Source organism: Tympanuchus pallidicinctus, unplaced genomic scaffold (assembly GCF_026119805.1).
Source record: "Tympanuchus pallidicinctus isolate F22 unplaced genomic scaffold, pur_lepc_1.0 scaffold12, whole genome shotgun sequence".
Lineage (NCBI taxonomy): Eukaryota > Metazoa > Chordata > Aves > Galliformes > Phasianidae > Tympanuchus > Tympanuchus pallidicinctus.
The window spans coordinates 9,572,115-9,587,500 of NW_026294637.1; the positions used below are offsets into that span (position 1 = coordinate 9,572,115).

The window sequence follows — 15,386 nt, forward strand, 5'->3', positions numbered from 1 at the left end:
GCAGGAACATTTTTCTTACTTTCAGACACAATCCACTTCCTCCGTTATGAAGGAAGCTGTTTCAAAACTGCAATATCATGGAGCTCAGAACAAACCAAAGTAGCCTAATGTGGGAGAAGAGAGCAGGGGAGGAAGGAGCAGTCACTGCATTCTGCTCTTTGTTTCCCAACTCTGAACTACAGAATTTGGAATTTTATTAAGAAAACTGAAGATAAACCAGTTTTGCTGCTGTCAATCAGGGTAGATAAATTGATTTTAGCATTGTTTACATTCACTATTCTACAGACTAATGAAATAAGCAAACAACATTCAACTCTTCTGAAGAATCAGAATGGTTTTCTATGAGCTCCTAGATCAAACAAATCTCAGTGTATTACACAAATACACCATACGCTCATACACCAAAGCTATGATCTAGAAGTAACAAACCAGGAATTAATCACTGAGTTTTCAAAGGAAAGGAAAAGAACTCTCCAACCCCAAAATTTAAAGCCTTTATTTCAGATGAGACAGGTGAAACAAAAGGACAGAAAAGGAGCACATAGGAAACCCCAGGGAAAATACAGCTACAGCTTTACAGCCCGCATTTTTAACTTTAATACCCACTTTTATTTGTTCAAATGAGTGACTCTATTTAAAAAAAATAAAGATAGTAAAAGCACACAGAAACGTTTTCAAGCCCATCGAACACTCCCAACTTATTTCTTCCAGTCCCTCATTCAAAACTCATTTTTAAGGATGTCCAGGCACCAATATAAAACAATCCCAAACGGCTTACATTTTTAAATACACAATCTACTTTTCCTTCCTCAACCACAGTGATAAAACTGCATCGTTTTCACCTCCCTCAGCACTGATTTATCTGCAGTCCACAGCTATTCTTATCTTCTTGTTGCCAGCACATTACAAGTCTACGCACCAGCAGGAAGGTAAAGTTAAGTCAGCACACTTACCAACACTAATGAAACGATGCCAAGTCTTTTTTTTAAGTGGGTCAGTTAATTTCTATGAGTATCAAGGATGGTCCTTCTCCCTGGTCCTTGCTGTAGGGCACAGCAGGTCATTCTGTTCACATCTGCTACAAGCCCTGCATTTTCTGCCTCATCATATTTACTGCACAAGAGAATTAGTTCAGTTCATACTCTCCACTTCTCGCAAATACAAGGCTCACCTCATGTAGGCCATGCAGAGTGTATGAACAGGCATCCCATTAACTCCTGGTTTATTTTTGGAAGGAATAAGATTTGGAGCAAGTTATCAGAGGTAAAACAATCTGCAGAGCCTGGATCTGCTGGCTGTCCCTTCCCCATCACACAGGGAGTACAATCACAGATGTGAAAAATGAGCAAGCTCAGGAAGTACAGTGGTGAGGAAGGACTCCTGACACCTTCCAAACAATTAATCCCACCCTCAAATTTTCTTTCAAAGCATAAGCTGAGTTCTGGCTGCCATTATTCAGAGGAAGCATAGAGGCTGCAAATTGACTTCATGTAATGCAGCAAAGACAGATTTCAGTTCTGTTTGGACTTCAGATTTAAAGAAGGTCCTCTCTTTTTTGTTCAATGAAGTGCAAGAACATCTGATTAATTAGTTATATGCTAAAGCACATTAGAATGATAAAAATAAACTGCAATGGCATACGTTGTTGGTCTTGCTCTACCACCTATTACCCTGCTTTGTTGACACATCTGACTTATTTTTAATGTCATATGAAGACAGGGACTTCTCTATCATCACAGCTTGGATTTTGGTGCCCGCTGACCCAAGCAGGCTATTATTAACCCACTAGAGCATTGGAATTTTGTTATCACTAAGTGATGTTTGACATAGCTGGCCTCAGACAACCCTGTCAGTACCTTTAAATTAAAAATACCTTAAAATTAAAAACAAACAAGAAAGGCTTCCACCCATGTTTAAATTACTACAGATCTATAATACTTCTGAGTAGCATAGGTGAGAGGAAGAGCAGAAGAACATACCAGCGTACATGCCAAGTAGGTGACAGCACCAGATCAATGTTAAGCACGATGAAATTTCAAATGATTTGTCTTTAGACACAGTAACAAGGAGAACCAATTTATGATTACAACCAGAATCATCAGCATCAGGAACAAGGCTCATCAGCAAATATGCAGTCAAAGAGCTGCCTGAAACAGATCTGGAATTTTGTTCACTTTTATGTAGTCAACACAACTCACTTTATGTAGTCAACACAACTCAGATTAGAGAAATTATTGATATTAGGCTAGTTTTAAATTATGAGCATTTGACTTGTGATCTGACAGAGACAGGAATTAGTCATACAATCTCTGAAGTGCCTTTATTTTCTTGGTAAGAGGAGCACATGAGCTACTCACGGACAAGATCAGTAGCTGTGGTAGGGTGTAGTGTCTTCACTCCTGTTCTCTGTATTCTCTGAGCCTGCACATTTGTGCACACAAGTAAGACATTATTTGCTAGCTACAGTAGCTACCATTCCGGTCAACTCCACAGCAGAGTTGTTAGAGATGAAAACAGGATGGAGAAAGTAGAATGAGAGGGAAGCAGATTAGGAGAAAACAAGAATTAGCTATAGTTCAGTTCACCTGATATAGAATTACAGATTTCAGTATTCTGACATTCAGCTCATTAACAAATTACTAGACTCAGTTAGGCTTTCACTGCCTGTCAGCACAAAGAACTAGCTCACATAACAGAGCTAGCTAAGCTTGTGGTTGCTCAAGAGTGTACACTGACTTCAACCCTAATCTCCAGGCAAAGTAACGCAACAGCATTCTATAGACACCCACTGACCTAACTCTTATCAGAAGATAAAGTTCCCCACTAAAAATATGTGGGCAGTTTCTGTTTATTCTAGAAAAGCACAAAGAAAAAAGTTAAGTGTGTTTATCAAGGCAAATGTAAAAGTAACTTTTTTTTTTTTAAACAGAAATTATATATAATCCTCATTTATAGGCACACTTCTAATGATTTCCATCCTGTTTCTGGGATGAACAATCAGTTGTTTGAGCTACTTGATCTTATTTTCTTGGTTTCTCACAAGGCTAATCTAGCGATCCATTCCAAACGGCTGCTCCCTAACTGAAAGAAGGTCAAAGCAATGCTGGTAATTCCATAGGATGTACAATTTGCAGACGCAGTCTTTTCTCTTGGCTTTTGTTAAATGCACAATGATACAGTTATCCTCTGCTGAAGGAGATGGAAGATGTAACAGAGATGTTACAGATTTTACAGCTCTTCTACCCAGTGTTAATGCAGAATTGCAGGCTTCCCACAAGAACAAGCTACCTGTAACACATGTATGTTAAATACTACAAGCCTAAATAATCACTCAAATTAATCACTCAAATTAAATGCATGATTATTTTTATTTATTTATTTATTTGCAGGGTGTAGGGAAGGCTAATCTAAATGATACTGTAAGATCACAATACCACTTCAGCTGTTTATTTTCATTTTTTTCCAGCTACTCATTTCCAGTTAAATCCACCAACATTGAGTGATATGTGGCACAGAGCCCTGCCAAAGATGGATTAAACTGCCTTGAGCTCCTCAGCAGCTCACTGAGGGAAAGGAGTGAAAGCAGACTAGAATTCTAGAATAAAGTCAAGCGTACTGAGGCGGTGTTCCGGCAATAGCAAAACAAAAAGATAATGAGAAATACTTGTTTTAACAGATGCAAGCCTTAAAGTCATACAGTGCAGGCACCATCAGAGAAGACAAGCTGAGCAAGTCACCACTGTGCCCTCCCATCCTCTCCCCAGACGTGCCCCTGCCTCTTCCTCCCACCAGAAGTCCCACACCAGCTCTCTGGAGGTCACCCAGCTCCCCAAGCCTGCATAACATTATTTCCAGGAAAGCAGATAGCAAGTAGCTTTGACGTCAGAATTAACTGATTCAGATGCAAAAACTAAGGCAGCAGAAAGAACCACATGGTCACAATGAGAGTGGGAACAAAGGAATTAAGGCAACCCCATTGGCAAACAGCACAGCTGATCTAAGAATACCGTCAAGATCCATCCAAATAATCTCCCAGAGCACACTTAGCCTAGGCATTCAAGGAAAGATCACAGATCTATCATGAAAAAAGGCATTCTTTTTAAGCAACTGCCTCCTGATGTTCAGGAAGGAAGGGAATCTAAGCTGCTGTTGCCTTATTTCTTGGAGAGCTGCCAGCAAAGGAAGAACACATTGCCTAAGGTCACGTATTAGGTGAGCAGATACCCTGGGTTTAAGAATAACATTCACACAATCACAAAATTGGAGGGGTTGAAAGGGATCTCTGGAGATGATGCAGATCAAATCACTGCTAAAGCAGGTTCCCTACAGCAGGTCACACAGGGAAGCGTCCTAGCAGGTTCTGAATATTTTCACAGGAGACTCCACAGCCTCTCTGGCAGGCAGTGCCGTGGCATCCTGAAAGTAAAGAAGCTCTTCATTTCTGTATGGCCTTCTTTGCCCCAAGGACGTACTGCTGGCTCACGACCATCCTGTTGTCCACCAGGGCACCCAGGCCATTCTCTACAGGACAGATTAGCCCCTAACCTGTACTGATGCATGTGGTTATTTCTCACCAAGTGTGGACTCTGCACTTGACCTTGCTGTCTCCACACAACTCTCCAGTCTGTCCACGTCTCTCTGAATAGCAGCATGGCCTCCCAATGTGTCAGCCACTCCTCCCAGCTTCATATCATGAACAAACTTGCTGAGGGTGCATTCCATTCCTTCATGCAGGTCACTGATGAAGGCACTGAACAAGACCAGACTGACCATCGAAAAGCACCACTGGATACAAGCCTAAAACCAGACTCTGCACGGCTGATCACAACCCTCTGAGGTCTGCCAGTCAGCCAGTTCTCAACCTGCCTCACTGTCCACTCACATATCCCACACATCCTAAGCTTACCTGCCAGGATGCAATGGGAGACAGTGTCAAAAGCCTTGCTGACGTCAAGCTACATGACATCTGCTGCTCTCCCCAAGTCTTGTACATTTTCTACACCAGGAAGAAAGCACAGCCCAAAGTTTATAGTATTGTCACTTGTCTAGCAAGTGACTGTGATTATTTTCACAGCAAATACTTCTCATGGTCTACAAAACAGCAAATACAACCAGACTGATGCATTCAAACAATGATTTGTTTGTTAGCAGAACAGTCATCTGTAACACTAGCTTGGAGCTGAAACCAGGACATGCATGCTCAGTGCTTTCTGCCTTTTCCCTACATAACCAACCTAACAACACCACACTGTTCTACTAATGCATTTGAAACAACTACATAGAATTTAGAAGTGAAGAGTCCCTCAGCTCTACATAAAGAGGTAGAACTTAAGAATAAAACTGCGTGCATACAAGTTGATTTTCTTACAGCTTAAAAACTATCAAAGGATTTTTCTGCATAACATTTTTATAAAAGGAAGAAAAAGTAAGGTCAACTGCTCAACGAGGCAAAGGCATAAATCCTCATCAAAAGCATTTCTGAAGCTGGAACAAACTAAAGGACAAAGGTTAGTTAAGGGGATATTCCATTTTTCAATGCCTCTGGCTACACTGCCAGTTTTGGAGGTTAATGTCCACCCCTATCTCCACATCTTTGCTTAGTGTCTCTCTTCCAGGCCAAGGCAAGTGTCCAAAAGGCTGCCCCGTGAACTTTTGTGAAACATGAAAGTTTTCAGCAGCGTCAGCAAACAACAGCTTGTGAAATCAGGAAGAACAAGCCCCTTCCAACTAGATCTGCATCCACAGGTACTGCAACACGAGACCATACTAATTTCCTAGAAAGTTGTCTAGAATATTTGTCAGCTTTGGTATCAGCAATTCAGTACTCTTTCCCTAGGACAAGATTACTCCTATGAGAAAGAATTCCTTCAAGATAAACACCTCCCAGACTTTCTGGGCTGAAGCTCACCCTCAGCCACGCAGCCTTTTAATGCTTTTAGTTCAGTTTTTTACTCTTGCTATTCAACAGAATTCTGAAATCTACTGTTTGGACAACACTACAGTTGGGGAACAGAAGAGAAACTGGCAATACTTCGTAATTTAAAATATCATCAGCCGCATCCACTTCTGTAGGTTAACTAACTTTCATAATTGAAGAGAAAGCTGATTAACAGTTCTGCAATTACACAACTGGTATTTTTAGGCTCCAATTACATGTCACTTAGGCACATAACTTAACCTATTTAGGTGATTGAAGTTATGCCCAACAGTATTTGCATGATCACAGCCACCACTGGGCCAGCCTTTGAAAGGAAGCTGGGCTTTTTCAGACTGGCTCTAGCCACAAACTAGTTTGCTGGATTGAGCTTACTACACAAAGCTAATTAGACATGCGATTTTAATGATGTGGTACATCAACATGACTGTCTTTGAACTTGGTCACATGGTTGCTGTGCTGAGCTTTATTAAACTCATTAGCAGAACACAGCTTCACTCTCTCCTACCCCAAATGAACTGGTTCAGGTTCTTCAGAAATTTAAACAAGGATGGGAATAACATGAAAAAGCAAATAAGCACATTAACATCATGGAGGAAGAAAAAAAACCAACAAAACAAATATTTTATTTTGCGAGAGCAAATACTTTGTTCTGTTACCAGCAGTGCATCATTTGCCATTACAAACAGCTTGATGGGAGGGATTTCCACCTTCGTTCAGGCTTAGTTCACAAAGAAAGACTGCAGCACAGCATATTCTGAAAAAAAATGTTAGCTAACTTATACTTGGTAGAGAATATTCAGAAAAGGTCAAGGAAAACATCCTCTCCAAACCATAATTATTCAAGCATCGCTACTCCAGGCGTGCAGCACCATTAGACAAAGTCTGCAACACAGTTTGGTTTATATTTTGATGAGGCTACAGAACCTGATTGGTGCTGGCACAGCTCCATCCATGTCAGCACACAAAGCTGTAAGATTTAGGAAACAATCCTGAGGAGAAGGTGATATGCAGAGTAATCACAAGTTACCAGTGTGATGGCACAGATCAACTCTCAGAACAAGCTTCCACAGCAAATTCACAGCTAATGTCAAGTTTGGGGTGAAACAACCCCATTTCCCTAAGATCCCATCATATCTCATACCAGCGCCGGCATTTACACAGTCATGTGGAGAGCAGATTCAGGGAAACAACTGACAGAGTGACAAGATTTTTATTCAATTCAGATCTTGGAAACAGCTGACTGACTGAGCAGAATGATGCACAAAGGGAGGAGTGGAAGGGTGACAGTTAGGGCTTAGAAGGGTTTACACCACAGATGTGCAGCCTTTGGGCTTGCCTGGGCCACATTGAGGGAAGAGAAATTGTCTTGCCTGCATATAAAATACAGTTAATGTATATAACTAACAAAACAAGAACAAGAACTTACAAGAACAACAGAAACAAAAATAGTGGGATAACTGACCTTGTTTTTGTGAAACTAAGTCTGGCTCAGTGGAAGTGGTTGCAATTCTCTGTGAACTCTCAAGGCATTTTTCAGAGATTTTTGATGAAATGTTATTCTTCCTGTGCTTCATCTCTGAAAATTGTTGTTCACAAATGTACGTACCACCAAAAAGTAATGGCATAAATAAGGTGTGATTATGAAATGAGAGATATTCTTCTCTGGTAAGAGAGGTCTCATAAAAGTCTAGTAGCAACATGACCAATGTCTTCTTTGAGTTGAATATCTGACTGCAATTCTATACATTCCATTCGAAAATTTTCAGATAGTGTATTTATGTTAACTAACAACAGAGTCAGAAAAGTACCAAAAAACTGATCATTTTTCTCAGCAGTCTTGAAACCTATTCTCAAATTCCTTTATGAAAACAGAAAGCAGGACTGCGTATTTTTCACTATTCATGGGAATGTTTTTAGCCAACATATCAACACACACAAAATTATTTGCCACAACTCGAGCTAGAACTGCGCTGCGCCCCGTGCCCTGACTTCAGCCCAGGCAGTGTTAACAGCACACCAATGGCTCGGCTGTTGCTGAGTGCTGGGGACACGCCTGGGGCTGTGCCAGGCCACGCGTGGCCCAGAGGTTGCACATGCCTGGTTTAGACTGACCTGCAACCACACCTGAGCATTCTAGCAGATCTAGGAGCGGCTACTACAGATGTTATGGTGTTGAACATCAACCTCACCGCTTACCTGAGATTATTACTCCGTCATACATGTATTCACACCTCAGGTACTCCAGGACAGTCTTGGGAATTAAACTGTCAGTGTAGTGAGGAATTATTGGAAGATGTGGACTGAAGTCTAAAAGTGCCCTGAGTCTTGATATTTTTAGGCAGTAAATGCTTTTGAAATACAGTTCTCTCAACAGAGCAACTAAAAATTCATTTACAGACCTACAAGTTTAAGTTTTAAAAGACAAGTTTGTCAAATTTGCATTCCACAAAAACCAATTAACACCTTACAGTACTAATATTAGGAGGAAGAAAACTTTGCAGGTATCAGGATAAAGACTGATAGTCAAACATGGACATCCAAGACAGTGGACCCTAAAGCAAGAACTGCTTCTGTTCATCTCTTAGCTAAGGCAGCAAGAATCAAGTAGACAAGATTAAGAAAATAAGTACCTGTTGGCAGAGAGAGAAGTGGGAACAATGCATGAAACAAAAGCCAGTATTCAGTTGCACTAACTGTTGTGTTAGAACTGACTAAACTGTAACTGACACTTTCCCAAGGCTTGAAAAATTACAGAGTTATATCATGGTGAAATACTCAGCTAGATTAATTTAATTAATTTACAACTATATTTAGTTGTAAATGTGAAAGTGTTCCTGGAAAGGAATGTATTGGTGCACAAGAGAAAATACATAGAAGCAGTAACCAAGGACCAGGCTGCCAGAGTCCCTGAAATAGCTCCCATGTTCTCTAATACAGAAAGAGGCTGCACACACTCACTCTTGCACTCACATGTGCCACCACATCAAGGGGTTTCTGAACACCCGGAGCTTCCGCAGCCCGCGGCACCAGCACTGCACCATTGACAGGAACACTCGCAGCTCCAGGGTCTGCAGCTCCAGTGCCTGTCAGGCCACGACAAAGCCTCGCATCAGAGCAGTCACCCCAACGTAACTAAAGCTCAGCTGCAAAGCATTGCGAAGTCTCAAGTCAGCCTGAGGATAAAGAAAGAAAAAAAGATAGAAAAGAGGAGATGGCAACCCATATGATGGAGGATGCATCAAAGTCACGTATCTGGGAACTCTTCCAGCTGTTGGAAGAGATTAAAAGGAAATTCAATGTCACTCAACAGCTGCAGAGAAGCCAGGAGATGTTTCACCACTTCCAGGGATAAATTTTGAGAATAGTCAATTCTTCTTCAATTGCCCAAAATGTTTTAATCCAGTTCATGCATTTCAGAAAAAAATATATGCAACCCATTTTAAGACCTGTTAATCCTGCATCTGGGCATTTTCTACACCACTCTCAAAAGGGAGATGACTTCAAAAGAACACAGGCAGCAGTGCTGCCATAGAGGTAACAATGGCACTTGAGGAGAAGCTTCAGAAATGATTTCTCTACTTGCCCCTCAAAACCAAACTTTTTCTGGGTTTGTTATTTTATACTTTAAAGTGCGATTTTGTAATTATTAGCAGTAAGTCCAGACATTGGTAAGATTCACATCTACAATTTTCAGATGTAGGCAGTCTATGCACACAGTTACCCACGTTATTTAAAATTATGTGTTAATCATTCTTGAACACGTTGCAAAACACACGATACGAACTGGAATAAAATCAGCACTGCACGTAAACTGGTGTTCTCAACAGACAGGCTGAAAATGAAGTTGCAGTAAGGTTGCACAGGTTCCACATCGGCTGTTTCTGAAATAATCTTCAAGTCGGATCATCATGTGAAGACATCACTTGTCAAATGACACACAAGAGAAAGGCAACTTCATTACTGAACAAAACTGTGACTTTGCAACTATAGAAATTGAACTAATGTGTCCTAGCACGTGTCACCTACCATCCTCCTTCAACTGAAATAAAGATGGTCTGGGATGCACTAACTCAGCAATCACACTTTTTCGCATGCATACCGTTCAAACATTTCAGAAAATCCTCCTTCAAGTAAGTTCATAAGAGTGAATAGGAAAAAAAAAAAAAGCATTGCTCTTAACATAAAAGTAACCCATAACACTAATCTGACTTCACAGAACAATTTATTGAAGAAATTCTGTTGGTAGTCTAATTTTGGGAATAAAAAAAGTTTAAAAAATTACAAACAGTATTAATATTTAATCCAGACCTACCACCTCAGTAATGTGAATTTTGTATTAGTTAAGGGGAAAAAAATGCATGAGTTGGCTTCTAAGTTAAATCAGCTCTAAAATGCTGCCAAGTTGCTACTGTACTTGCTGTGCTCCTTAGCAATTAAGGGTTACATTCACCTTACAGTCTATTCCTACAACGTCCTCTCATTGTAAGCTGTCAAATCATTGTTCATGTGTGAACATTCTAGCCCTTTGGTAAGGCAGCTTTGCAAAACTCTCAGCACCACAGTCAGCACCACAGTTATCTTTCTACCTGTATTTCTCATACATTTGAAGCACTTTTCCCCCAGTTCTTGAGAAGGAACAAAAGGATAACTGAACTGCGTTTACTGCTGAGTTTTCCTCTGATTTTTTATGTCATTATCCCTTCAGGAGTACACTGCCCACTCATTGGAAAGAACAGACGGGCAAGGAACTTCCTCTGCTTGCCTACAGCAATGACACAATCTGCATCCTCCCTACTTCCGTGCAAAAATTACAGCAGCCGGGGAAGAAAACAGCAAATTAAAACCACAAACTTCAGCTGAGCTGCACTATGGCTCTAGCAAAGCTGGGAATTAAAGCAAGCGGATCACACCCCTGCTTTCACACCCCTGCTTTCAAACAGCTTGTCTCCACTTCTACGCGTTACCAAAATATAGGTGTAAGGGAGACTGGAGGAGAAAAAAAAAGGGGGGTAGGGAGGTTAAATAATTTCCAGGAGAGGTTGAAGATGATATATCGACATGCCACCTTGACCTGTACATTCTAATTATCGAGGTGTGAGCCCATCTTTTTTGCTAAGTGATCAAACCCATCTTCCCTTTGAACTTTCATTAGAGGGAAAGAGGGGAAATGATCTTTAATCGAGAGAGCAATATTTATTCTGACTTTGTTATTACTTTTTGGTGATCAACAAAGCTATTTAAAAAAACATGCATTTACTTAAACACACAGACTTAAAAAAAAGAAAGATCCAGTTAGTTGCCTTCAAATGGAGAGAGGTTTAACTGAAGAAACAACCCCAAGATAGAAAACCAAGTGCTTCCTCTGAAATGTTTGAAATTCACACGCTAGTAAAAAAGTCAACTTTCAGAACTCTGTAATGGAGAATTACTGTCTATCTTCCTCTACCCTTCAATATGCTTAGCAAAAATAAAAAGTACAAAACAAATTCACCTTAACCCAATCAATTATGCTAGCTGGGGGATGCTGCTAAGTAAGTAGGTTTTGCTATTATTCCTCCATCCCTAAATCACTTAAAAGAGCTCAAAAATCTTTATCAGAGCAACTGAACAGCATAGTGCAAGTTGTAAGTTCTGTGTAAAAAGATCACATTCCATTAGGACTGCAAAAGAACTCTATTAGGAAATAAAACAGAGTACAAGACTGTGGGGAATACAGTGGTAAAGAAACATTTGGAGCCAGTGAAGAAAGCAACAAACCTCTTCAGAGCTCATCCCCAGGTCAGTCAGTGCTACCTGCTATTCCTTATAGAAATTATGAAGCATATCATCATTGTTAAAGGCCACTGCTACTCAGGAGAATCAGGGGGGGAAGAGGGACATTATCTTTAATGACCATAAAACTGTCTTATCCAAATACATACAGTGACATTACTCAATAATCTATCTAATGAAAAGCCAGCTGACATAACTTCAACCAGGGAAGCTACAATGCACCAAGTATCTCTCTTACTCACTAGTCTAGAGACTCCTGGAATCAGAATTTGTCACATTTACACAATTTTGAATGCTGTGAATACATAAGGAAAAGAGAAAAAGAAAGGTAAGAAAGGCAAAGTTGCTTATGATAAACCAAACATGAAAATCAAGGGCAGGATCAGATGACAGTGGTTGAATCTCAGCTTTTTAAGAGAACTATGGAGATTAATTAATAAAAATGCCATTCCAAACAATGACTATCAGAGTTTAATACTTATTAATGCAGAATAGATTTAATTTTATTGCTGTATGCTAATAAAATGACAACTTTCCTAAGAAGACATAGCTTTCCATGTAACATTAAGGAGTTCACTTCTCCTGCTGAGTGTCTCCCTGTGAGACAGAATTATTCAGATTAGAAACAAGAAACATGACCTCAAAGGTAAAACTTCAGTTCTGGAAAACACATACGTTATCTTACTGCCTGTTTGCCTTTAAAGAAGTGGAACAAAAAATAGAACCAATGTTACTTCTTTCAGCAAATTAGTATGGCACACAACTATTGAAGCCAAAGTAGACACATTTAAAGGAAAAGAGATTCCAAAAGAAATAAAAATCTCTCTCTCTCAAAAAGAGATACATTTTTCAGGTTAAGTACATGATATCATTCTCTTGATTTTGCAGTGCACAAGCCACTAAGTCTTTAAAGTCTGGAACTTCTAATTTGGGCTTATCTCAGACAAGATGCTGGCACTGTCAGTTTATTAAAAGTGCCACTTACGATTTAATACCACCAGGTGTTAAACTCCTAATTAGACTAATTGGAGTCTTTCTGGGAAAGAAAATTCAACTTACTATGCAAAATTCTGTCAAGCATATAAATCACAGACTATCAGAGCATATCTCTTCCCTCCACACATACTTCTTGACACATCTGCTTAGAGAGTACAGGTGTAAAATGGGCAACGTCAAACCCGACTATGTTAGTATGAGTTATGTTGGCTTGCTTAGAAAATATTCAGCTGTCACAATGGTCCAGTAGAAGTAAAATCACTAAGAGAATGCATCTCATGGAAGGACATGAAAGAGAAGCAGGCAATTTTCTAGCCTTAGTGCAAAACTTTCAGGAGAGAAAGAAGCGCAGCAAGGGGTAAAGATAACCATGAGAAAGGAGAGGGGTTGGGATGCTGAAATCTATCACACCAGCACAGCAAAGCAAGCAGGGAGGAACTAAGACAAAAAGGTGAATATGGCAAGACTAGAACTACAAAGAACATCAAGGAACAAGAAAGGCAGAAGTTTAAGATGCAATAGAGTACTGCAATCCAAGAGGTAATCCGCATGGGAAATTATCTGACAAAATTTTTAAATATAAGTGAGATATCTGTTAAAGGTTAGGTCACATTTCAAGGTACCTTCAGATGCTTCTATTTGTACAATGAGTATAAATTACTCTTCCAAGCAAGCTAAAAAAAAAAAAAAAATCAAAGTAAAATATCAGGAAACGGAAGTAGAAATAGTACAAGAACTGCCTGAATACTTCCACACGCACAAAAGGCTTTTTCCCCCCCACTTTAAATAGCAAAGTCGAGTGGCATTGTACCAGAAGGTAAGAGGGGTGATGCAGCACATACTTATCTCACACGTACACTCTTAAAAAATAAAAATAAATAAAAAGCTTAACTCTCAACAGCCACATTGAGCTGCTCACTCTTCAGAACAAACCCTGATTGAGGGCTGGACACCTTCCAGAAGTTCTTAAAAGCTGCTACAAAGTGATGGAGCAGCAGAAAAACTTTTAGTAAAATAAACCTCCATAGGATGTCCTGTAACAGGTTGTTTATCTGGGCTGACTGAAGAGTAGTTACAAAATATCATGTATCAGGCGATAACCACCAGGAAAGCATAAAAACACTGCAAACAGGTTACAAAGGATAGGTTTACGAAACTGTCATGGCTAAGACCCATCAGTATGTTTCTAGGTCAAGAGAGCCCAGCAGAATGCCAGAACTAAACTTAAAAAGCCAACACCCCGGAGCTGAAGAGCAGAGCAGGGCTCAGGTGCAAGGCAATGAGTGCTCCTTTCAAGGACAGAAGGCTGCACTTCTAGCTTCCTTCCGAAAGAGCTTCAGATTTTCAGACTGTAGAAAAGCCTCCATTTCTATGTAGCTGACAGATACGGTCACACTTGTAAGTGGGAACCCGCGTGGTTTTGAGCAATATACTGCAAAATAAAGCACCACTCTATTTAACATCAAACAAAGCATCTGAGGAGAAGTTCCAGCAGTGTCAAAATGCACGGATCTCTCCCCACACTCAGATTCCCATCACGACGTGAGAGCACTTTTGGCTCACTCCAAATTCAGTAATTATCGACTATGAAATGAACTAATAAAGATGAAGAATTGAATTTAACTCCAGAGCCAGAAGCAGCACCAGAATTAAAACTGTTTTCTTCGCAGAGATCCCCGCACCTCTTTGTAAGGGTGCACGCTGCCCAGGACACGCGATAACGCTTATTGCTAGAAAGATGAAAGAAGAACCGCATCCCGAAGAACCGAGCACGTGAACTCTATCAGCAAAAGCCATTATGACGGATGGCTTCCGAGCGGCGCAGCCCCGGCTCTCAGGGCATCAGGGCGGCGCTACCGGACCCGCGGGCACCGCGCGGAGAAGCTACAGGAACGACAGGCGCCTCACCCCGCGGCTCGAGACAACGCGGGAGAGCAGGGCCGGGCCGGGCCGCGCCGCCGGCGGGCGCCGAAGGGGGACGAGGCCGGGCCTCCCCTTCCGGCACGGCGCTGACAGCCCGGGATCTCCCGCCCCGCCGCGGAACGAGCGCCCGGAGCGTCCGGGCCGGGTCCCACTCCTCCGCCCCCGCCGCCCCCTCACCATTCTCCTCAGGGCCGGGCTGGGTCTCGGCGCCGACTCTGGCTCTCCTCCCGCCGGGCAGCTCCTGCTCGTGGTTCGGCGTCGGCGGTGGCGGGGCCTGTCTCCATCTATCGGGGCTGAGCTCGGCGGCTGCGGAGGGCCGGGTGGGGAGAAGCCGGGCGAGGACGTCGCTCCCGGGGTGGCGGGAAGAGCGGGGCGAGGAGGACGGCGTTAGCTCGGCTCCGCACCGGGACCCAGCGCTGGCGGCGGCCTCGGCCCGGCAGCTCTTTCTCATAATTGTGCGACTCGGCCGGCGAAGAGCCGCGGCGCTGCCGCGTCAGCGCGCACCGCCCCCGGGAGGAGGGAGGGGGGCCGCCCCGCCCTGCCCTGCCCGCCGCTTCCCGCCCGCCGCGTGGCTCCTCGCGGCCGCCCTCAGGGCGGGGCGGGACGAGGGCCGAGCTTCGGCCTTCCCGCTCGGCGCTGGGGCTCGCCGGCGTCCCGCAACACCCTGACACGTTACATGGCTGCCGGGGGCCCCGCGCGGCCCGGCCCTCCCGCCCCTCAGCCCGAGGGCTCGACACCTTTTTGATCCGTTGTTAGT

The 15,386-nt window shown here is 42.3% G+C and overlaps 1 protein-coding gene across 3 annotated transcripts in view; it reads right to left on the reverse strand.

Annotated features, from left to right (window-relative positions):
• The window catches only part of TRPM7 (transient receptor potential cation channel subfamily M member 7), a 53,929-nt gene extending 38,830 nt beyond the window's left edge, over positions 1-15,099 (reverse strand). The window contains exon 1 of one of the 3 annotated variants that reach the window (XM_052672547.1): positions 14,807-15,091. In XM_052672547.1, the coding sequence (XP_052528507.1) occupies positions 14,807-14,809 (3 nt within the window). In that variant the 5' untranslated portion in view covers positions 14,810-15,091. Of the gene's footprint in view, positions 1-14,806 lie in introns of all 3 variants that reach the window. The other 2 variants (XM_052672548.1, XM_052672549.1) reach the window with 2 other exon arrangements.
• Between the last annotated feature and the right edge of the window lie 287 nt (positions 15,100-15,386).